General features: G+C 48.9%; 1 protein-coding gene across 4 annotated transcripts; it reads left to right on the forward strand.

Annotated features, from left to right (window-relative positions):
- Window positions 1–8,209: 8,209 nt before the first annotated feature.
- AQP7 (aquaporin 7) lies at window positions 8,210–24,279 on the forward strand. Of its 4 annotated transcripts, none has more exons than XM_072728098.1 (8): window positions 8,210–8,412; window positions 9,343–9,528; window positions 13,610–13,727; window positions 20,243–20,366; window positions 20,790–20,927; window positions 21,136–21,254; window positions 21,434–21,651; window positions 22,033–24,279. In XM_072728098.1, exons 2-8 carry the CDS (start codon window positions 9,503–9,505, stop codon window positions 22,313–22,315), a joined length of 1,026 nt encoding a protein of 341 aa, XP_072584199.1. In that variant the 5' UTR covers window positions 8,210–8,412; window positions 9,343–9,502; the 3' UTR covers window positions 22,316–24,279. The 4 variants fall into 4 exon arrangements, with proteins under 4 accessions (XP_072584199.1, XP_072584200.1, XP_025864818.1 ...); XM_072728099.1 differs by having other exon boundaries at window positions 21,139–21,254; XM_026009033.2 differs by lacking the exon at window positions 9,343–9,528 and having other exon boundaries at window positions 8,213–8,412.
- Window positions 24,280–24,350: the final 71 nt, after the last annotated feature.

Genomic DNA, 24,350 nt, shown 5'->3' on the forward strand with positions numbered 1-24,350 from the left:
ATCCCCCAGATGCTTGCTGAGCTGACTGCTTATTGAAGGAGCTGGTGATTGCCGGGTGCCTGGGGAAGCCCCTCCCCCAGACCCCCTCTCCCAGCAACCAGGGAGTCAGGTCCAGATTGCTGAGCAGCCAGGCTGCAATGGAAGGGCCAGACGCACCTGGCTGGAACAGCCTGAAATCTGGGTGGAAGTCCATGGGCTTTGGTCTTGCTGTCCGTGGAATGAGCATAGTATACTCTGCCCTCAGCCCTTTTAGCTTGGCCCTGGCATCAGGCAAGAGTTGGTCAGGGCAGAAGGGATGGGATGCAGGGTCTCTTTCCTCAAACAGGCATCCTCTGCACCTCTCCATAGAGTGTTTATTCTCTACCAGGCGCTTGCCATGCTACTTATCAACTCAATCTAGTCTCCCAGCAACCCTGTGGGGGTGAGGATTAGTATATCTCCATCATACAGATGAAGATACCCAATTAAATATCTTGCTCAAAGTTACCCAGCACCAATTAAAAAAGCTGAACTGGATTCAAGCTCAGGTCTGCCTAGATATAAAGCCTGAGCTATGAACCATAGCTTACCACCTGGATAGGGAGCGCCCCCTGCAATAGCCAAATCCCAAACCAGCCCCAGTCTCAGGCTCTTCCTTTCTGCCACCACTTCAATCTTTCACTCTTCTCAGAAAGTCCCCCAATCCTGACTCCCCTCTTGGCTCTAATTAAGCTGGTACCTGACATCCCACCATTATCAGACCCGTTCTTTTCTTTTTTCTTTTCTTTTCTTTTCTTTTCTTTTCTTTTCTTTTCTTTCTTTTCTTTTCTTTTCTTTTCTTTTCTTTTCTTTTCTTTTTTCTTTTCTTTTTTCTTTTCTTTTCTTTTCTTTTCTTTTCTTTTCTTTTCTTTTCTTTTCTTTTTTCTTTCTTTTCTTTCTTTTCTTTTCTTTTCTTCTTTTCTTTTCTTTTTTAAAGATTTATTTATTTATTCATGACAGACATGAGAGAGGGAGAGAGAGAGGCAGAGGGAGAAGCAGGCTCCGTTGCATGGAGCCTGACGTGGACCCGATCCCGGATCGCGCCCTGGGATGGCGCCCTGGGCCAAAGGCAGGCGCTAAACCGCTGAGCAACCCAGGGATCCCCGACCCGTTCTTTTCTAATGTGGAAGGATTTTGAAACTGATTTAGGCAGAAACCAAAGGATGAAACCAGAAGGTGAATGGCTGATGGGGAACTTGACAAGGGAGGGATCAGGCCTCCACCCTCTGGACCCACTGATTGGTCAGCATCACTAAGCAACAGGACATATCTCTGGATAGGACACAAAAGGAAGCACAAAGCACTGTCTACAAAGGATTCTCTGCACCTCCCCCAATTGAACCTAAATAAAATCACACCATTAGTGCTAACTTCCTGTATATTCTAAGAAATATAGGGGATGGAGGAAAAGTTAAATAGCGCCACAAAGAATCAAACAGACAAAATCAGAACATGGACTTCCCACAGAACCACATTTACTCAACAATTCAGTGAGATGAACAAATTAGAGGGAGACAGGGGAGCAAGAGAGCCCTTCACTCAATGTACTGTGTGAACTTGTTTGGATCCTGACTCAAACCAACCAACAGATTGATGCAAAGAGAGGTTTTGAAATAATTGTGGGTACTCAGTAATTCCACGGAATCATTCATTTTGTTAGGTATGGCATTGTGATTATTTAAGAAAATGTTCATATATTTTAGAGATAAATAAATTGATGAATGTAGGAGTGAAATGACATCATGGCTGGACTTTGTTTTAAAATACTTCATAAAGAAAAGACTGATGAAACCAGAGTGGACAGATTTGGGAGGAATTTCAATGGGGTTGGATTGAAGCAGGTGAAGATAGACATGTTCATCTGATGAACATCAGAGAGAGCAAGAGAAGGATATTGGTTCATTTGCTCCAGAGCAGTGGGGTGACATGTGGGCAGATGACAGGCATGAGGAGATGGCACATTTGTGTGGTGGGAGAGGACACTGGGGACGTGCAGGGCTGACTTCTTCATTGGACACAGAAGGTGCTGCGCCTGCCAAGATGTTCCACTTAAGGGCCCACAGAAAGATGCTTTGTTTTAAAATTTAAAAAATGAATTCAGTTGAAGATAATGTTTTAATACACAATGGTATATATTTGTCTTTAGACCAACGTGGTTGTAAAATATAATTTTTATTTATTTATTTTTATGGAGGAAGGGGCCCCAAAAGGCAAAAGTAGCAAGGGGCATGAATGTGGCCACAGGGTGGGAAAGAGGCTCCCCAGAGATGGAGCCTGAGGGAGGCGAGAAGCCTCTAAGTCTGCGCTGTGGGGAACAGTCACCATCCTGGAGATCTTCCTCCTTCTGGGGGTGCTCCTCCTCCTTCTGTGCTCCATCCTTGCATCTCTCAAACAGAGATGCATTAAGGCATCCTCAAGCTGGGCTAGGGGCCAGGACACATGGTTTGAATTATTCTGGACGCTGGGCTGTACCCAGAGCAGAAGACACTGTCTCTGCCTGTCTAGCCCAATCTGGCCCAGCCTGCACCCCAGGGACAAGTGTAAGCATGGGAAGACCCTCCATTGACACTGGGAGACACCTGGGAACTGGGAAGGCCCCACCCTGCCTGGGGTCTCTGTGTTCCACTGAGCCTTCCTGGTCGAGGCTCAGTGCCTATGGGTATCTGTGCCCCCATCCCTGCCCACACAGACTCATGTACAGGCTCTTTGTGCAATCACTGTGGTCCTGGAAAGCTATAAATTAAATCTCACCTTCCCAGAGGCTAGCATAGTCATTTCCAAAGCTATTTTCCTGCTGAAGGGGTCACGCTGTGAGCATGACTTTAGGGTCTCTACCCCTTGTTTGTCCTCAGTGGGGCATCTGTGTGTGGAGAGGCCTCAGGATTTGGGCAAAGATGAGGGAGGCGGGAGGTATCTCAGGGAGCAGCTGGCTTTACCCTTCTGGAGGCAGGCAGGGAGGCTGCCTTACTTGGGAGCCCTTAGGGTGAGTCGGGAGACAGAGAAGTCCTCTGACACTGGAGCTGCCTGGCTTCTGGGCCTGCCTCCTTTCTCAGGTGGAGCAGGAGAGTGAAGAGAGTAGATTTCTCTAGGGGAGCTGTGATGGGCTCCCTGCCCACCCCAAGCCCCCTGTTCCAGGCCCACAGCCTCTGACCAGATCAGATAGGGCACGTTCCTGCAGTGAGCTGCTCGCTGACTGGTACTGGGCTGACGCAGGCAGGAAAATATTAACCCAGTGGAATGGGCACATGTAAATATGTGCATGACCGTGTGTGTGTGTGTGTGTGTGTGTGTGTGTGTGCATGCGTGTGTATGCATGAACCCACAGAGGGGTTTTCACATGCAAGACTAGACACAGATATGTAAGGGCACACGCACACCTGCCCATTCGCACATATATATGCTCACATACAGACATACACAAAAACACAAATGCTTCTCACACATGCAAATTCCCTCAGTATCATCTTCCAAACTCTGTCAGAGATTGCCTCCTCTAAGAAGCCTTTTCTGATAGCTCTAACTCATACTGGAAGTGGCAGGCCTAAATTCTATTCCTAGTTTCTTTTCTTTTTTTTTTTTTTTTTTAAGATTTTTATTTATTCATGAGAGACACAGAGAGAGGCAGAGACACAGAGGGAGAAGCAGGCTCCATGCAGGGAGCCTGATGTGGGACTCGATCCCAGGACCCCAGTATCACTCCCTGAGCCGAAGGCAGATGCTCAACCACTGAGTCACCCAGGTGTCCCTATTCCTGGTTTCTAGTGCCAAATTTGGCAACATGATATAGATTATAGAGTGGAACATGCTTGTTTTCTAATTCTGGTTCCTCGAATCAAAGGATGTTTGTCCTTCTGCAAGTGGTGGTGCTTCCCGATCCTGTCTTCCCTAGCCTCTGTCCACTCTGTCCTAGAAGCCCACGTATGACTCTCAGTAGGATGAAAGGCTGCGCTGTGGGAAAGGGAGTCTGGTCATTGAAGAGGGTCAAGGTTATATACCACCCTGGGTCCTACCTGTGCCCCTGCCCCACCCCAACCAAGCCCCCACTTTTCCTAGGTTGGGGGGTCCCTGGCCAAGTTGTTACCTTGCTCTGAATCTCAGTTTCCTTATCTAAAGAATTTGAAAGGTGGGCAGCCCGGGTAGCTCAGCGGTTTAGTGCCACCTTCAGCCCAGGGTTTGATCCTGGAGACTCGGGATCGAGTCCTGTGTCAGGCTCCCTGCATGAAGCCTGCTTCTCCCTCCACCTGTGTCTCTGCCTCTCTCTCTCTCTCTCTCTGTCTGTCTCTCATGAATAAATAAAATCTAAAAAAAAAAAAAAAAGAATTTGAAAGGTGATACTTACCTGGATGAGGCTTAAGGGTCCTTTCATTTTTGAGCAGGAGAGTCTTTATGGCTGCAGGTGATTTCAGAGAGACCAAGGTCCTTGAAGAACCGTGCTGTGTTCCATGCCTATTCCTGCTCCTTCAGCCAAGGCAGTTCCTTTCTTACTGATTGACATATGGACTCCTGAGTTACATATAGGATTTGGTGGCTCAAAAGAGTCTGAAAAACCCCAAGGATAAGACAATTTGATTGAAAGTAGTTTACGTGATAAGTAAGTTAATCAAATGGAATGTTGGTTCAAACAAATAATTAGCTGAAATGATTAGTTTTTACACATCAACACTTTGGAGGATATTAAGGGGGTGAGTTCAGAGAAGTTTTAGCATCTTTTGGCAGTTTTCTTTCTTTATTCTGATTTTTTAAAATTTCTATTTGCATTTTAATTCCTTTTTTTTTTTTAAAGTTTCATGATTTTTTTTTTTTTTTTTTTTTTTTTTTTTTTTTTTTTTTTTTTTTTATGATAGGCACACAGTGAGAGAGAGAGAGAGAGGCAGAGACACAGGCAGAGGGAGAAGCAGGCTCCATGCAGGGAGCCCGACGTGGGATTCGATCCCGGGTCTCCAGGATCGCATCCTGGGCCAAAGGCAGGCGCTAAACCACTGCGCCACCCAGGGATCCCTGCATTTTAATTCCTAATTGGATTTCAGCCTCTTGTGTCTGCCCCATGCTGTTCCTAATAGAGAGAATTGGAAACCTAAAATGGGAGGCGGTTGTGTGCTGTATAGTCACATTCAAGATGTGGATGTGAGCCTACTGGCATGGAAGTCTTATCAATAATGTTTGAGTGAATAAAGTATTTTTACAAAATAAGTTTCATTCTACTTATTATTGACAGAGTAGGCAGAGGATGTGGTATGTGCATACATTAAAAAAGGATTAGGAGGAAATCTACCAAAATGTTATAATAGTTGTCACAGAGGGAAAATTAGTCTTTTAAGGTTCCTTTGGTTTGTTGGTATTTTAGGTTAAAACAGAATAAAAGAAAAAGATCTGAGATTCCTTCTATTTGTTTTCTATTAAAAAAAATTTCCACTCCATTGGTAGACAATTATATCTGCTCCACTTACTTGGCTATGTGTTCATAAATATTTAAATTTCCAGTTAGGTTGAACATTAATGTCCCCAATTACCAATTCACATTGTAAGATTTTTAGGGTAGTGAGGAAGAAATAGGAGGTTGAGGGATGCCTGGTTGGCTCAGCTGGTAGAGTATGCAACTCTTGATCTTGGGGTTGTAAGTTTGAGCCCCATGTTAGGCTTAGAGCTTACTTTTAAAAAAAAGCTCAAGAAAAAAAAATGGAGGGCTGATGAGTACTGGGTTATTTCCAAATTTTCACTAGCAAAAATAATTTATTGCAGATACAATTAGAATAAGAAAACGAAATTTGTGACATCTGGGTGACTCAGCAGTTGAGTGTCTTGCCTTTGGCTCAGGTCGTGATCCCAGGGTCCTGGGATCGAGTTCTGCATTGGGCTTCCTGCATGGAGCCTGCTTCTCCCTCTGCCTCTCTTTCTGTGTGTCTCTCATGAATAAATAAACAAAATCTTAAAAAAAAAAAAAAGAAAACAAAACAAAATTTCTGCAAGAGGGACTAAATGCTGAGAAATACCTCAAAGTTTGCAAGACTTGCCCTGAAGCACACTGATATTACCAATTCATTTTCTTTTTTTTTTCAGATTTTATTTATTTATTCATGAGACACACACACACACACATACACACACACAGAGAGAGAGAGAGAGAGAGAGGCAGAGACACAGGCAGAGGGAGAAGCAGGCTCTATGCAGGGAGTCCACGTGGGCAACGTGGGACTCGATCCCAGGTCTCCCAGGATCACGCCCTGGGCTGAACGTGGTGCCAAACTGCTGAGCCACCTGGGCTGCCACCCACCCCCTTTTTTTGAACCAATTCATTTTCAACTGATTTATCATTTCTACTAAATTAGTTTTTTACTTACTAGGCCACCATGCCTTCTTAAACCTTTTCCTGGGCCTTGTCTGGATGCCGAAATAGCTGGGTGGGATGATGGCATAGTCTCCAATCCTATTTCACAGACGAGGAAACAATTCCAGGGACAGGACTGAAGCTACTCACAGACTTTGTTAGGTTTTTCTCACAAGTCCACTGAGCTCCAAATGGCTTCAAATCACCACCACCACCCAAACCTCCCTTGCTCACCTTGGAGGACTCAGCTTCCCTGTCAGTTCTTCCAGATGATTCTTGCCTCCCTCCAGGCTGGCTTAGCTGCTGCCTATATTCCATCCATCTTATCACAGTGTATCTTAAGTCACCTGCTGTTTATCCATCTCACCCAAGAGACAGACAGGACCATGTCTTCTCTACAACTGGATCTCTAGAACCTGGCCCAGTAAATGAGTCCAGGGCTCAATCCCTGACTCTAACCAAATGGACCTCAGGTCCCCTTCTCACCAACTTGATCCCAGCCTAGTCCAAGGTTGCCCAAGCTCTGACCTCAACCCAGGCTGCAGCTTCACTTTTGACCCTTCCCTGACCCTGACCTTAACCCTGACTGTACACGTCAGAAGGGAATGAAGGCAGGTGTCTCCCATGTCCAAGGGTACATCTCCTCCCTGAAAGGACTCATTATCACGAGCCCACTTGAGTCTGCAGAGTGGTAAATAAATGAGGGACAGAACGTCAGCACTGAGGAGAGCAGTGAAAGAGTTTGCTTCTTAAGGACAGCTTCTGACCAGGAAGCCCTCAGATTGCAGCTTGCCCCTGCATTTCCCCGCAGAGTGACCTGCAGGGCAATTTGTGGTGATAGGGACAAGGACAGTGCACGTTCACACCTGGCTTGGTCTGTTGGCACCCTCTAGAGGACAGTTCTATTACCAGAGCTAGCTTTGGGCAACCAAATCCTATGTGGCCTCCCCACAACTGAGGGGCTGTGGGGCCTCAGATGTTTCTGGGACTTATTGCCCACCATCCACCACTCCACCTGCAGTTCTCCTCAAAGTCTGCAGACAAGCAACCACTTGCCAAGTCTCGGCACTGGGTCATCTGCTCAAACACCACATTGCCCCAGCAGTGTCCTGGCTCCAGAAGTCCTCTCAGATGACAGCTGATCCCCTAGTTCACTCCTGCCTGTACCTTAGTCACTAAGGCTCTGCAGCCCTGGGCAGATGCCCTCACACTCTGCTCCAGCTTTGGCTCCTTCCCAGAGGCTTTGCTTGCTGTTCCCAAGGGAGGCATTGTCCTGATGATCGGGCATAGGTTTCCCCTTCCCCTGCTCAGATGAGGGCTCTTAGGAGGAGGCCCAGGCTTCTCTCTGCTCTACAGACTAGGGACCCCAGAGGATCAGGCTTGCCTTTCTATATGGCCTCTTAGACCAAGGTTTCTCTGCAAACATGGCTTAAGTGTCATTCCTTCCCCTGAGACTGGGAGGGGGCCTGAGTTTCACTTTCCTCCTTTAGAATAGGGATTTCCTGAGAACTCAAGCAGGGTCTCTTCTCCAACCCCTCCACGACAGGCTGTTGATCTCCAGGTCTTTCTATTTCCAGTTCCCATTCTACATGTCTCTTCTCACAGCCAGGAGCTCTGGAGCCTCTGGAGCCTCCTCTAGGTCTGGGGCGCTGGGAGGGCTTCCTCTGGCTTTGGGCTGGACACCTGGCTTGGAGGGCAGGCCCTTCCTCTGGGACCCACCCTGAGCTCCACCTCTGACCTCACAAGGGCTGCCTCAGAACCTAGTCTCCGTGGCGCCGCTGGCAGGAGAAAGGATGCTATTTTAGGCAGTGTGTCTGGACTTGGCCCAAGTGGCAGGGGCCAAACCCCTGCCCCACTGACCTCTCCCCTGGAGGAGCAGAGCAAAGCAGTGCGTGGGGCCACCCCGAAGAGGGCTGAAAGGCAGGCTCTAGACTGGGGACACAGGGACAGTGGAGTCCCTGCTGGGGGTGCAGCCAGAGCCCAGGACAGTCATAGAGGAACAAGACCAAGACCTGCTATAACTGAGATGTGCCTAAAGTGAACACTGAGAAACAAGGCACTTCAGTAGAGTAAGTTGGGCTCCAGGCAGGGCTGGGGACAGGGGGGCCTTCCCTGTGGCTCAGGCCTCAGAGGGCTACTTCCTGGGGATCATGTTGGGGGGGAGATGACTATGAGACTGTCTGGGGAAGGAACCCCAGCTGGGAGTTGAAAGCCAGGATGTTTGTTCTGCTTTAGTCCTGAGTTGCTGGGTGACACAGGCATGTCACACACTTTGTTCTTTAGTTTCCTTACCTGTAAATTTACTGTTGAGAGCAGTGCAGCAGAGGTTGGGAGGGTGTATAGGGCTGGGCTGTCAGGAGAGCACTGGCCTGGGGAGGAGGAGGGCGCTCAGACCAGGCCAGTCATGCAGATCAGAAAGATGGGTTGATGGCTAGCTTAGCTAGAATGGGAAGCTGGGGCTGGGGCTGCACGGTTCTACAGTCTGGGCTAGGGATGTGCTGTAGCGAGGGGAGCTCACAGGATGGGGAAACTCAAGGGTTACCTCTGAGTGGCCGTTTGTGTGGACAATAGGAATACACTGGGGAATTTTCAGGAAAGGTAAGAGGGCAGACTTTGTTCTGAGGTAGAACTATGGACTAAATGAATTCTCAGGATCTCAGTGTATATGTATGTGTGTGTGTGTGTGTGTGTGTGTGTGTGTGTGTGTGTGTGTGTGCGCACGCGTGCACAAGGGAAAGGGCCTGGAAAATCAGAATTTAAGTGAGCAGCAAGGGGCTTGAGGTTAGATTAAAGGCAGTAGTACCCATATATGTGAGGGTGGAGCCACTGAGGGGAGGCTGTAGGCATCTCCACTGTCCGAGGCTGGGCTGCAACCTGGGGAAGTCAGGAGGACCTGTGAAAGGCCTGGTCCGGGGTCCTGAGGCCAGCATGGGCAGAGGGGGTGGGACTCCAGGGCCTTTTCCCATTGGCTGAAGCACATCCACACCCCTCCTTGCTAGCTTGGCTCGGTTGAGAGATTGGAACCGGCAGGACCTGTCCCTGTGGCTTATCCCCTGGGAGGCTGAGGTCTGATGAGAATGTGGGGCCAAGTTCTGTGCCCCCCAGCGCTAATGACCTCTCTTTGGCGCCACAGCATCTAAAAATCTCAAAAGACAGAACATGACTCAATCAGATAGGAAGAGGCGGTAAGTATCCTACCCATTCTCCTCCTCCAGCCTCCTGGCCCCCAACCCCCTAGTGCACCCCTGTGCCCTTCCTGCCCTATTCTCAGCCTCTCCCTCATGGCTGATGCCCCCAGCCCCTCTCCTTCCCATCTCCCACTGGATCATGAGGCCCAGAGGAAGGGGCTCTTCCGCCTGGGCCCTGGGGTGATGGGATGCTCAGAAAAGTTGGGTGAGGGCCAAGGAGTTGGTGAGTAGGTTCCGACTGCCTTTATGTAGGTGGTGCTCAACTGAACTGAACTCGCTGCCTCTCATCCTCATGGGCTCAGGTCTCTTTGAAGGACAATAAGAGCCAAAGTCCTTGCAATGGCCAAGGCCCTGCCTTTTAGTCCTGGTTTCCTCTCTGATCTTCCCCCATGCCGTCCCTGCTCTTTCTCTCTCCAGTCGCACTGACCTTTCCTTTCATTCAAACATACTCAGAGTCGTTTAGTGATTTTTCCCTCTGTCTGAAAGGCTCTTCCTTCACCACCTCATGTCTGTCATCTTCTCAGTGAGGCTCATCCTAACTGCCTTTTCCCTGCTCTAATTTTCCCCATAGGCCATACTATTTTCCTTCCTTCCTTCCTTCCTTCCTTCCTTCCTTCCCTCTCTCTCTCTCTTTCTCTCTCTCTCTCTCTTTCGTTCTCATTCCCTTCCTCCCTTTGGAGAGGGAAAGAGAGAATCTTAAGCAGGCTCCATGCCCAGCATGGAGCCAAACGCAGGGCTCGCTCTCACAACCCTGATATCATGACCTGAGCAGAAATCAAGAGTCAGATGCCTAACCAACTGAGCCACCCAGGTGCACCATACTACCCTCTAACACGCAAATATACTTGCTTATTACATTTCATTGCTGCCTGGCAGCTCCACAGATATTTTTTATGTATGCACTCCTGGATGGAGAGAATTAATGGCTCCCCTTGTGCTGGACTCTCTGGGGCTTTCAACACTGTCTCCAAAGACCCACTAATGTCCCACAGGCAACTCAGTTCCAGTTAAAAACAGCCTCCACACCCCAAGCCCTTTCTTCCTCCTGTATTCTCAGTCAGCCAAGGATCCCTTTCTCCATTGCTCAAGCCAGTGTCCTTGACACTTCTGTCTCCCATGCCTCATATTTAGTCACATCTCCTAAAATATCTAGAATGTACTCACTCCCACCATTCTTTCCACCACTTCTCTCCTCCTCCATAGGCACTTTAGGCTACCACCTGCCCACTCTTCAGAAGTCTGCAGGTCTCACCTCCCACCCCTGGCTTCTTGCCTCTGATGTTGCTGCTGTTATCTATCAGATCCATTAGATGGAGTGATCCAAGGGTGGAGACTGGGTTTGTATACCATACTGGCTGGGGCATGGCTGGCTTATAGGTGGTTGGTTGATTGATTGATAATTAAATGAGCTGGTGAACAGGAAAGTCCATCAGTTAGCTAAGTTGCTAGATTAATTAATTAGTTGAAGGGTTGATTGGTGAGTTGTTAGTTGAAGGGTTGGTTGGTGAGTTGCTCCTTGGTTAGCAGATATTATTAGATAATTATGTGGTTTACCATTAGCTTCTTGGCTTGTAGGCCAGTTTTTCATTCTACACCCTCTCCTTGAGCTGTCTCATCTCTGCCAGGGATCAAATGACCACCTATGACCTCTGGATGTGTATGTCTAGACAAGACATGACCAGCTGCCTCTGTTTTACTGCCTATCTCCACCTAGATGGTTAGGAGGCTCTTCAAATTCCACACAGTGAGAGGGGTTCCTCATGGTCCTGCCTATGCCTACAGCTTCTCTCCTGGGCTCACTTGTCACTCTGCTGCTCTTCCTGAACCTGAGGTCATCCCTGACTTCCTTCTCTATTTTTCTTTTCAATCAAATACCAAGTGTGTCATTTTTACTGTCTTCTAGCTGTCTCCATGGCACCTTCTTGGCTCAGGCTGCTATCACCACTTGAGCAGTCTCTGGCAGAAGCTTCCTAATTGCTTGCCATACCCCCACCCTTGTTCTCTCATCCCAGCTTCCATAGAGGAGGCAGTGCTCCTGCTTAAATCCTCCACTGAACCCCCTGGCCCTCTGGGTCTAGTTCAGACTCCCTAACATAGGCCATGAGGCCTTCTGTCATCTGGCCCTGTGCCCCTCTCTGCCCACCTCATGCCACTTTCTCTCCTCTCTCTGGCTGGCCCATCCTTGGGGAGCTTGTCGACATATTACACACTGTCTTAGTGGCAAGCCCTCTTCCCACCCCTCCCCTGATGTTCCTTCATCTGCCCAGCCTTCCATTCTCAACTTGTTTCCCTTCCCATGGGATACCCTCCTATCCCTTCCTCTGGGAAGGGACTTGTTTCCTTCCTGAAATCCAGTAGAACTAACCCTTCACCTGTGGCAACACTCCTCACTCTTTACAGCAATAGCTTCATTGCTTTTCTTCCTGAGAGCAGGGATCATGACAATGTTCATTGCTACAGGGCTTGAACATAGCAGCCATTTGATAAATCTTTGAGCCAGTGGCTGGTTGGTGGTTATTTGTTGCTTACTGTGTCCTGCCTGCTGTGTGATGAGAAGGAAGGGATCAGAGTCGGAAAATTCTCTTGGTGTCCTTGGCTTTCTGCTCTGTCCACCTCTTCACTGCCTCTGTGGTACTTTGCCAGGACCCTCATGGGTACCTGCCTGCCTCAGGGTACTCACAGGCGCTTCTTCATACCTGAGAGGCTGGCCATAGGGGCATATGATGCTGCATGGGAACTGGAGTTGGATGGAAGCCAGTAAATTATCTGGGCAACTCTATATCCCCCTCCATATGCTCAACCATTGGTTTGTTTCCTTGGGGTAAGGAGAGAGCAAGCACTAGGGTAGGTGAGATTACACATAGGGTCTCAGCCAGAAAAGGGGAAGGTGTTTTATCCAGGTCTGATTTATGTTTCTTACTCCCTCTGCTTATTCTGTGCTGCTGTGAGGTCGGGGAGATTTCAGGAAGCCTGGGATGGGGTGGGGCAGTGTTGTCGTTATTCCTACCAGGATGAGATAGTTGAGAGGCTGGTGTCAGCTTTGGGTATACAGCAGGGGAGGGTCACCAGTCTGAACAAGCACCAAGGCCACACCTAATAGTATCTGTCGCCTTCCACCTCTTCTTCAGCCTCCAGACCCCATTTCCTTCCCCAAACCAGAACTCTCTATCCTCCCCTCAGAGCAGATGATGGAGCCTGTAACTCAGTTTTTTGTCTATCTATCCATTCAACCATACACTTACTAAATAGTTGTCAAGCACATACCATGTGCCAGGCCCTGTAGGAGGTTCTGGGGATTTAATGGAGAGTATGACAGACGAATTCCCCAGTTTTTATTCATTGGGCAATATATCTTGCACCTCTGTGTTTGATCCTGTGCTAGGCACTGAGCATACAACAGAGTGGAAGATCCAGTCCTTCCTTTCCTCCACCCTCTCTCTCATTTGTTCATTCATTCATTTGTTCACGCACCGAAGTCTGTTTGTGTCAACCTGGCTACAGAGCCCCATGCACTTTGCAGATTCCCTCATCTCTGGCAGAACCTGATGCAAGTGTCAGGCCTCCGTGTTTATAGAGCCCTGAGCAGACTTTGCCACACCCTGTGTTGTTTGCAGAGTGCCTCACTTTTAACAGGTCCTGCTTGATGCCTGGCCTGTGTTCCCAAAGCCTGGATCCTGCAGATAGACAGGCAGGCAGACGGACAGAGGGACAGCTGAGCTCCACTTGTCTGCTTGCCCTCTCCCATCTGCTTCTTTTCTGAGACTCACTGGCACTCAGATGGCACTTGCCAGCTCCCCACTGCCCCCTCTGCAAAATGGCCTCATTAGTGTACCCTTCCCACTGGTCCAGTCTCCTCCGGAAAGGAGGGACCTAGCCTGGCCATCTAGCACCAGTCCTGCTCCACACCCCTGTGGCTCTCAGTTGTCTCTGATCCCAGCTGTACCAGCTGCCCTGGGCAAGAGGAGGTGTGTGTGGGTAACCTCTGGGTTACCCATTAACAGCCATGAGTTAAAGGGCAATGGGCAGCGAATGCACTTGACTCTCTTTCCTTCCCACGGGGCTTGGGCTGCTGTTCCAGGTCCACTCGAGGCTCCAAGATGGTCTCATCGCCCATAACAACAAGGATGCGAGCAATATTGCAGAAGGATATGGTGCGAGAGTTCTTGGCTGAGTTCATGAGCACGTATGTCATGATGGTGAGTGGTAGGTGACACAGATGGGGCGGGCTCTGAGGAAAGGTCAGGAACCCCTGGGCCCCAGGAGGGTGGAGTTCAGTGAAAGCAATCCATGACCCCCTCCCCACCACTGACCCTTGAGTCACATTATCCATTCTTCAGCCTTGGACCTGGAGTCCTGATGGGGAAACACAGGAAAGTAAGAAGAGAGCTCTTTCTGGTTGTCTTTTTGGGAGAGAATGAGATCATACTATGTGGGGGGCAGAACAAAACCATGGGTTGGGGCACAGGTGTCAGGGAGCATGGCTGGAAGTGGTGAGAAGGGAAACTAAGAGTACAGAGATTAGAGAGAAGTGTCATTGAGCGTCATGCTTTGAGAATTAATACCGAGGGCAATGAGGAGACCCTAAAGGTTTTCAAGCTGGGGAGTGATGTGTTCAGATTCAGATTTTAGAAGGCGGTTTGGGGTGCAGTGTGGGCCTCAGCAGAACTGGTGGGAAGCAGTTAGGAGGCTGTTGACCTAGGATAGAGAGATGGTGATGACTGGTCCAGGGATAGAGAAGAAAGCTCACATTTGAAGGAGCTGTGGAAGAATTGAGGCTTTGCAAGCAGCAGATGAGAGGAAGGTGCTGGAGCCCGGGCCCTCTGCAGAATGAGAAGTGAGGTCAGTTTGGTTGTGATCAGGTGAGTTCCAGTGGAGACATTTAGGAGATTGGATATAGAGGTTTGGAGCTCAAGAAAGGGACTTGGGCTGGAAGTAAGGAGTTGAGAACTCATCAGACTATGGATGGTGGTTATAAAACTATCCAGTGAGAGTGTATAGAGAGAGGAAAAAAAAAAAATAAGCTGAGGACAGAACCCTGAAGAGGAGCACGCAAAGAAGGCTGAGGAGGAGTGGCCAGAAAAGTGAGACGAGAAGAGTGGAGAGACCTGTGATAGAAGGGTGGGTCCACCAGGAGGGAGTGGTCAGCAGTGGGAGGCTGCAGACAGGCCAGAGAAAGTGACTACTGGCAAGGGTCTGTAGGGATTGGCAACATGGAGGTCATGACCTGAGCTGAAACTAAGAGTTGGACGCTCAACCGTCTGAGCCACTGAGGCCACCCCTGTCTTCTCAGTTATTTAGCATGTTGAATTGGACCTTTATGGACTGTGGAGTTGGTTGAATCCTGGCTCTGCTATCTTCTAGAGGTGTGACTTTTTTACAGGTATCTTAACTGTTTAGGACTTTAGCTTCCTTGTTGATAAATGGAACAGCCACAACAAGCTGGCAGATACCCAGTATACGTGTGGGACATATGTGGTGGTCTCTTGTCATGATAAGCACTCTCGACTGCTCCCCCTCCCTGCTTCCTGCCTTCTTCCCTTTCCCCGTTACCTGCCCTACTGTTTAGACTCCTGAGCTGTAAGGATGGCAACTGGATGGTGTCCAGCCTTAATCCAGGGCTAAGTCATTCATTTATGACAAGACATTCCAGCCTCATGAGGGCCGTTAAACCTTGGAACCATGGATATAGGAGGTACTACCTCCTGTACAGTATCTTCTCAAATCCTTACAGCAAAGGGTTGTGTTCCGTCTATGAGGGAGGTTCTATTATTATCCTATTTCAAAGATGGGAAAACTGAGCCCCGATGAGACGAAGTTATTTGTCCAAGATGACATTTTAAGTTAAGATTAAATCCACTCCAATCTAACATCACAGTCTTGAACCTTAGTCTCTTTACACTCTGTCCCTTAGTTTAGCTAAGGCAGGATTCACAACACTCTGGCTTGTTAATTCTCCCCCAGCTGAGGTAAGGCCCTAACTTTTAGGCTTTTAGTAGTCTCGGGGCCTCAGTTTCCCAATCTGTGGAATAGGAACAGAAACATTTGCTGGCAGATTTGTTGTGAGGATGGAAGGGGAATAACACTACTATAAAAGAACTCAGGGAGGTATAAGCTCATATAGAACATTGTGTTATTACTTTCAGTTGTTGGGCCTGTGACAAGAACTGGGGGCTTTTTCAGTTACAGGAAGCTCAGTCATCAGGGGGAAGATTTTGTCAGAAAAACGAGTGTGACCTTGGGCCCCATTTACTGCAGCCAGGATCAGGGAAGTGGACTGTTCTACTCTGTTCCGTTCTACAGCCTCCAGAGTGTTGTGCTCAGGGCTGGCCTCGTACCTATTGGGACTTGAATGGGCTGGGCCACGTTCACTGACCATGGAGAGGAGGGGCTAGGCCATTAGAGGCCTGGAAAACCAGCTGTCAACATGAGCCAGAAACAGAGGAGTTGCAAACTTACATGCTGTGGGGGCCAGAGAGTCAACTCAGAGCAGAGGGAACTGTGGCTAAGTGCGGAGTACCAGCCTGTGCAAAGGCATCTTTGCCACTGCTCCAGTTGACTACTGCCACACTGGGTGGAATGCAGGCCGGTGTTGCCCGAGCTTCTGATTTTTCAAGAGAGGCTGAAACTTCTGGTTGTCAAAACCAAGTTACCCAAACAAAACATGTGTTCTGGTTTAACTGGCCCATGGGCTGCCAGTTGGCAACTTTGACACAGGAGGTCATGAGGGGTTTATTCACTCATTCATTATTTTTAGTAAATGGTTTTGAGCTCCTACTTGGAAATGTGCACTCTCTGTATGTGCTCCAGCTCCTGCACCTCCCAACCCTCCTCAAGCCTGTCAGCTGTCCTGTTCTCACTCTCCACCCCAATGCCTCATCTGTTCCTGTCCTCTCCTGCCTCATCCTACCCTTGGCCTTAAGCCAGTCTGCCTCTGGGCTTCCTTGCACTTGTCCTGGTGTTTTTGGGGGACATACATGGCCCTGCTCAACTGCCTCTCCCCAATCCTATTGAGGCTATCTGACTTGTTCTTGAACTTTCTCAAGGCTGCCTTGTACTCTGCACCCCCCCCCCCTTTTTTTAAATCAGCAAATGGCTGGATTTCTAGCTTAACAGAGAAAACCATCAGGCAGGCTTCCTGTGTCTGGCTCACCCACCTAACCCTGCAGCACCAGACTCCACTTACCTGTGCACCCATGTGTCCCCTCCTTGGCCAGGGCAGGCTCCTCCTTCACGGAGGACCCTCCATTCCTATACCAGTCCCACCCTCCAGTCTACCCAGGTACTTTGTTCCATTTTGAGGGAGAGCCTCTCCCTCTCTCAACCTTACCATACTGAAGTCTCTCTACTTAGACTGGCACAGCACAAAACATCTTCCCTTCCCTCTGTGAGCCCCTTCAATTATCATGCTCTCCCTCCCTCCCTCCCTCCTCAGACAGGTTCTCAAAGAGATGTCTACAGTGGTATCCTTCAACTCTTCTTTTTTTTTTTTTCAAGGTTTTATTTATTTATTCATGAGAGACACATACAGAGAGAGGCAGAGACACAGGCAGAGGGAGAAGCAGGCTGGACTCAATCCCGGGTCTCCAGGATCACACCCTGGGCTGAAGGCGGCGCTAAACCGCTGAGCCACCCGGGCTGCCCCTTTCACCTCTTCTTCATCACCTCTCAATTTCTGGTACCTAATTTCTGTTTCTATGGCCTGATGATGTAGTCCTCACCACATTACTAAGGACTGCTGGATGGTCATATCCAAAGGGATGCTTTTCAGGCTTTTATGCACTTGACCCAGAGGCTGCATGTGATGGTGGGGACCACAACCTCCTGGGAAACTCTGTTTCTCTTTGGTGTTGCAGGCACATTCTTCCTTTGTTCCTCTCCCGTGTCAACACCTGCTCCAGCCAGAGTTTCTAACACCGACTTATGTGCAGCTCTAGGTTCAGCCCTCAGCTGACCATCATCTCACCTTCATCCTCCTTGATGGCTTTATCTATAGCCCCCATGTCCACAATTCTTCAGCTTTCCTTCTTCAAAAACACTAGAACAGAGATGTGCAAGGGAAATACAATATGAGCCGCACATGTAATTTAAAACTTTCTAGTAGCCACATTAAAGAGGTAAAAAGCAATAGATGAAATTAATTTGAATAATTATTGTATTTATATATATATATCCAAAATATCGCCAGCTCAATAGGTAATCAGTATAAAATTATTAATAAGACATTCTACATTCTTTTTTTCCTATGTCTTTGAAATCTGGTGTGTACTTCACACTTAGAGCAGATCTCAATTTGGACTAGCCACATGTCAAGTACTTAATAGCTGCATGTGGCTAGAGGCCATCATATTGGATGATGGATCTAGACTTCTATTTCCAGCAGCCCCGACATCTATAGATCCCTCAGAGACAGTATATCTAAAGCACATGGAATATTCAAAGGAGGTGCCATCTTAATGTGGCTTAAGAATATTGATTTTTCAGAATCTGAGATGAGGTATTCCAGAGAGAGGGAATAACACAACACAAAACCACAGAAGCATTAGAAAACAAGGCATGCAGGGAGCAGTATGTTGTTTGGTTTGAATTGTTTGACACAGTGACTGCCTACATTAAAACCTTGGCTCCCTCCATGCAGGCTGTGTATTTTGGACAAGCCACTCAGCTTCTCTAGGACTTGGCTAACAGTCCATCAAATGGGGAGAATTAGAGCACCTAATGCATAAGTTGGTGTAAGGGTTAAAGGAGGTGATAGATATAACTTTTTTTTTTTTTTAAAGATTTTATTTATTTACTCATAGACACAGAGAGAGAGGCAGAGACACAGGCAGAGGGAAAAGCAGGCTCCATGCAGGGAGCCTGATGTGGGACTCGATCCCGGGTCTCCAGGATTGCACCCCAGGCTGCAGGCGGCGCCAAACCATGGTGCCAAACCACTGCGCCACCGGGGCTGCCCCTGATAGATATAACTTGCTTACAAATGTCTAGCATACAACAAACACTCAATAAATGGTTGTTATTGTTTAGTTGTAATAACATTGCTAAACATAGAGCACACTGGAGCAGACATGAAACTGGGAAGCAGAAGAGAGAAAATTATACAGGGTCTTAAATTGTGGCCTACTGAGTTTGGACTTTATCCTAGAAATGGAGGGAAGCCAGTAAATGTTTGAACAAGGGGCAGACATGATCAAATTTTTCTGTTAGAAAGGTCACGCTGGCTGCAAGGAGGAGGGTGGGTAAGATCTGGATAGAATGCGGGCAGAGCTGGTTGGGTGTGGAGGATGAGGGTGAGGAAGCTCAAATTTGGACAACTGGAATGGGGAACATAGGATGAGGATCACATTTTCTGAGAGATGGTAAGCTTTCAACGTAGAGCCTTTGAAAAACCCATACATCTAGTCTTTGAAAAACCCAGACTCCCAGTATGTATTTGAAGATAGGGATCTAGCTCCTAGGTGGAGGTTTTGGGAATTTTAGTGCATCAGGCATCTCTGAAGCCATAGACGTGGTAAGAAGGCCCAGGAAGAGTGACTGGGGAGAGACATGAAAGGCACCAGGAATGAGCGCTGGAGTCATCCATATTCACGAGACAGATGAAGAAAGAAAAATGTGGGAAGAAACTATAGAGAGGGAGGCTGTGGAAGTAAGAGGAAACCAGGAAAGACAGAGATGTGGAGGCCAAAGAGAAGGGACCTTCCAGAAGCACAGAGTGGTTAAAAAGGTCTAAGTTAGCAAAGTAAAACAAGTCTGAAGGGACCATTAGGAAATCAGGAGGCTGGAGCCCTCAGGGAGAGCTTTGATGTCCATGATATATGGAAGCAAGAGCCAGATTGTAGAGGGAGAGCAAGGGAAGGGATCAAGGAGCCAGCCAGTGTATTCTTTCTTAGAGCTAGGTCCACACAGGGAGGGGTGTCCAGGAGTCCACAGCTAGACAGAGAGGCTGGGCTCAGGCAAGAAGGAAGACACCTGAGTCTGTGGGAGCAGTCAAGGGGAGGGTGGAAGATACAGGCAAGAGGGAGGTGACTGGAGAGGGATGGAGAGCCTGGGCACCAGAACCAGAGCTGAAGGGGAAGGTGGATATAGATTCCGGTGGGAGCTGTGGGAGGTTGAGTGAGGGCCTAGCTTCAGGCCTCTAATTTCCCTGTGAAGAGGGTCCGGGGGCGGGGGGTGGGGGGGATCTTCTGAGGTGATCCAGCAGCTACGAATGGGCAAGAACAAGAAATTCAGAAATGACAGCTGAGGACAATGGAAATGTTGCTGAAGGCAAGAGGAGTAGAACCACACTGGGCTCCCAGGGCCACTGTGTGTATAGGGAGCGGGGTTCTGGCAGAGTCCAGGCCAGAAGTTTGGCAATCCCTTGAAGAAATTTCCTGCAGGTTAGGTTGAAGTGTGAGATACTCTGAGGGGTTCAATCCACACCAGCCATGCCCTCCTTGAAGCCCTGCCTCCTACCCTGAACCCCTGGGCTTGGGGTCTAGGAGTGTGGGTGCTGCTTCTCTCCCAGCTCCTTGTATAGTCCCACTCAGCTCTCCCTGGTAACATCTTGAAGAAGCCAGGACAATTTCTGGAGAAGGAGGGCATGGCAGAGGGTCTCCAAGAACAATGTATGGTGGCCTGGGGCATGGGGATGAGGAGCCCAAACTGAGCTTGAGGCCTCCTGTGAGGTTGGGGCTTCTGTGCAGGTAGTCCTCTCAGAGGCCCTCCCTTGCAGGTGTTTGGCCTTGGCTCTGTGGCACATATGGTTCTAGGAAATAAATTTGGGAGCTACCTCGGTGTCAACTTGGGTTTTGGCTTTGGAGTCACCATGGGAGTGCACGTGGCAGGGAACATCTCTGGTGAGTGAGCCCGGGCCCCATCTGATCAGCAGGGCCAGGTGTCCCCTCTAGGCTCTTCCTGCTTACCTCCAGCCAGCCCCTTCTCCAAGTCCACTTGAAACCATCCTTACTGGCCTGAGGGGAGGGAGAACACCCTGAACCCCTTTCTTTTGACCCTCTCTGCCCAGAATCTTCATAAGCTCCCCTGGATCCCCCATTTTTACTACCTGGGCCAACTTAGGCAAGTTATTTAATTTCTCTGTTTCTTACTTTCCTTAATGGTGAATTGGAGATGGTGGTCTCTGTCTTGTGGGTCTTTATGAGGATTAAATGAATCTACTCCATAAATACTGTTATTATTATTGTTATTGTTGCTCTCATATTATTTGTTATTATTGTTTGTCTCTGCTCTCACACCTCCAACACTTCTGCCCCTCCCCTCAGGGGCCCACATGAATGCAGCCGTGACCTTCACCAACTGTGCACTAGGCCGCATGTCCTGGAAGAAGTTTCCTGTTTACATCCTGGGTCAGTTTCTGGGTTCCTTCCTGGCTGCTGCCACCATCTACCTCCTCTTCTACTGTAAGTGTCCTGCCCTGGGTTGTCCATCTCTTGCCTTAGCCTCCTCCTCTGAAAAATGGGAAGATCCAACCCTAGTATCCTGGTCTGTGAAAACATTTGGGAGAGAACCTTACAGGTGCTCCCCACCTCTGGATCCTACAGCCTTAATCCTGGGGCTCCAGTGGGGTTAAGCTGGTGGCAGGTTCACACTCAGTCTGTGTCTCCACAGCAGCCATTATCGAATTTTCGGGCGGACATCTGGCAGTGACTGGTCCCACAGCCACCGCTAACATTTTTGCCACCTACCTTCCTGACCGCTTGACGTTGTGGATGGGCTTCTTGGATGAGGTCAGTGGTCCAGTGTGGGTTCCCCTCCTTAAACCCTCCCCATCTAGCAGGCAGTCCTCACAATAGAAGGGACAAGAACTCTGGATGAGGTATCTGCCAGTGGATTGGGGCTGGGGGCACTGCTGAAGCTGTGGTTTGGCTAGGGGCCCCAGGTGGCTGCCACGGTTTCTGCTCCCCAGGTGATAGTGACAGGGATACTCCAGCTATGTCTCTTCGCCATCACGGACAAGGAGAACAACCCAGCACTACAAGGGACACAGGCCCTGGTGATTGGCATCCTCATTATTGTCATTGGAGTGTCCTTGGGCATGAACACAGGCTATGCCATGAACCCATCCCGGGACCTGCCTCCCCGCTTCTTCACTTACATTGCTGGCTGGGGTATACAGGTCTTCAGGTACTGCCCTGCCCAGCCCATTCCTGAAAGTTTTCTCTGGGTCCCCTGCATGCAGAGGGAGGGGAGAGTGATGTGAGAAGCAGCAGTCTAGAGTCCTGCCAAACTCCCAGGTGGTCTGGGGAGACAGGTGTGGGTCCCCTCTTTCCCCTTGATCAGCACCGATGCAGATGCTGCTCTTGGACTGAATGTCAGTCCTGCCACAGATCAGCCCTGGCCCTGAATCAGACTGAAGCTGACCAGGGCAGGCTCAGGGGCAACTCTTAGGCTAGAATGGGGGTCACTCCTCTAGACTCAGGCTCTACTCTCTGTCTCAGCCTGACTGGATGTGGGTGCTGTGCTGGGCCCCAGTCCCCTCAGCAGGCCTCTGCCTCTTGCCTGCAGGGTCCGGGACTGGTGGTGGGTGCCAGTGGTGGCACCGCTCCTAGGTGCCTACTTAGGTGGCATCATCTACTTGGTCTTCATTGGCTCCAGCATCACACAGAGGCCCCAGATACTGGAGAACTCCATGGTGTATGAAGACCGCAGAATACCCGTGCTGCCCAAGACCATGCAAATCCCATCCATGACCTCTTCCCTCACCCCTGTCTCTGTGACTCCTGCCAACAGACCTTTAGCCCAGACTGTCCCACCCTTAAGTGACCCCATCCACCTAGAGCACTTCTAAGTGCTTACTTCTAAGTAAGATTATTTGTGACCCTATCCCCCCACTCCAATAAAGAAAGCCTTGTCCAACACAGTGGCACCCTCACTTCCTAGGTGCCTCCTGTGGTTGGGCTTCCCTCCTGGATTTTTCCAGGAACTCCATGGTTATGCAGTAGCCCAGGGCTGGAGCACAGAGCTGAGAGGTCTCTAACTCCTTCCCGCCTTGGGAGCTGGGGCGACCCTGGGGGAGAATAGGGGAAGACAACCTACGGCCTCAGTAGGAACAGGAGATTAAAGGATGCCAGACACAGAATGGTGGATTTTTCAGGCCTAGTGTAGGGAAGGGATGGTTTTGGGGGAAAGGAAAACAGCTAGCTGGGGGTGAGCTGCCCTAGGATAGGACTCTAGACTCTCCTTCAGTTCTAGCTAGTCCTTGGACCAGATAAAACAAGGCCCAAGCAATACCTCGGAGGTATACCTCGGAGGTATAGATCAGAGTTTCTCAACCTTTTTTTTTTTTTTTTTCATTATTATTCCCCTCAGAAGCCTTTTAGACATTTTATTTATTTATTTATTTGTTTTTTGGTGTTCAATTTACCAACATATAGAAAAAGCATCCAGTCCTCATCCCATCAAGTGCCCCCCTCAGGGCCCATCACCCAGTCACCATTTTATTTCTTAATCACATATTTTAATACCATAGGTATACTTATATGTTTATTTTATACAAAATACATTATACAAAAAAGAGTAAGATTTTTTCATCTTCTTTCAAAAATCCATGTTCTCACCCCTGGAAGCAAAATCACCCCTCGCCTTGAAAATGCCTAATGTAGACTGAAAGTAGGTAAGGGGTTTGATTCCTCCTCCTCCTGGTGCCAGAGCTCTCCCACACCAAGGAAATCCAGAGTCAGAAGGAAGATGCAAAGAAGAAAGTTCTTTCAAAAGGTACAGAGATAGGAAATGGCTTCATGGGATTCAGGTGGACAGGCACAGAGGTTGCTGGAGGTGAGACAGCCAGCATCCTCACTCACTCCGGAATGGAGCAGGAATTATCCTGCTTCGTGGGACTCAGAGGCAGCATCACCCATGGTTCCTGTCATTGTTTGTGCATTCAGCCTTTCAGCAATTATTGAGTACCTCCTGTGTGCAGGCCCTGCCTGGGCACTGCAGATGTTGAAGAAGATGAGGCTGTCTCTGCCTTCAAGGAGCACAGTCTAATGAGGATAGGTAATCATGGGGAAGGAGCTAAGTGGCAGAGAGGGGGCTGTGGAGTTCAGAGGGGGATCCTAGCCCAGCAGTGGAGCAGAGGTCAGGGATGGCTTTCCAGAGGTGGAGGCAGAGCGAATAGAGGATAAGGTTGTCTGTTCTGGGATTGCTTGCTGCACTTTGCAGTTTGAGGAGACTGGGGCAAGGAGGCTGGGCTTTCTTCTGGAGATGGGAACATGGTGACATGAGATTTAGCAAGCTTCCCTGAGCTGCAGTGTGCAAGCTGCTGGGAAAGGGGAAGATTGGAGCCTGTGGTGGAGTATGGTGAGAGGCAATAGTCCAGGAGGAGCAGCAGGTGGGGGAAAGAGGATTCACTAGATACCGAGGAGGTATCTATATGGCTTGGGCTTAAATTGGGAGAAGTGGGTATGGACTGGCAGGGGTCAGGCTGATTTCAGTTTTTGGCTTGGGCCTGGGGAATTGGAGATATGCCCCCTGAGAATATGCATGGCAGACAAACTGGTTTGGAGAGGAAGATACGTTATATCATGGATATGTTGAGTTTGAGTTGCCTATGGGACTTGGGGGCAAGAAGTGTGTATCTTGAGCAAGTTACTTAACCTCTCTGGGCTTCCTTTAAATCATTTGTAAAATGGATCTAATACCACCTACCATTTGTGTCACTGTGGATATTCAATGAAATAAAACAAAACACGTACAACGCTGAGAATAGTGCTTGGCACAGAGTAAGTGCACAATAAACTATTATGTCTTTTATATGGTCTGGAGTTCAGAAGAGTTGAAGATAGAGATTGGGGAAGTTATGGTTGTGTGGGTATCAAAGGAGG

The sequence above is a fragment of the Vulpes vulpes genome, chromosome 12 (assembly GCF_048418805.1).
Source record: "Vulpes vulpes isolate BD-2025 chromosome 12, VulVul3, whole genome shotgun sequence".
NCBI classification, from domain to species: domain Eukaryota; kingdom Metazoa; phylum Chordata; class Mammalia; order Carnivora; family Canidae; genus Vulpes; species Vulpes vulpes.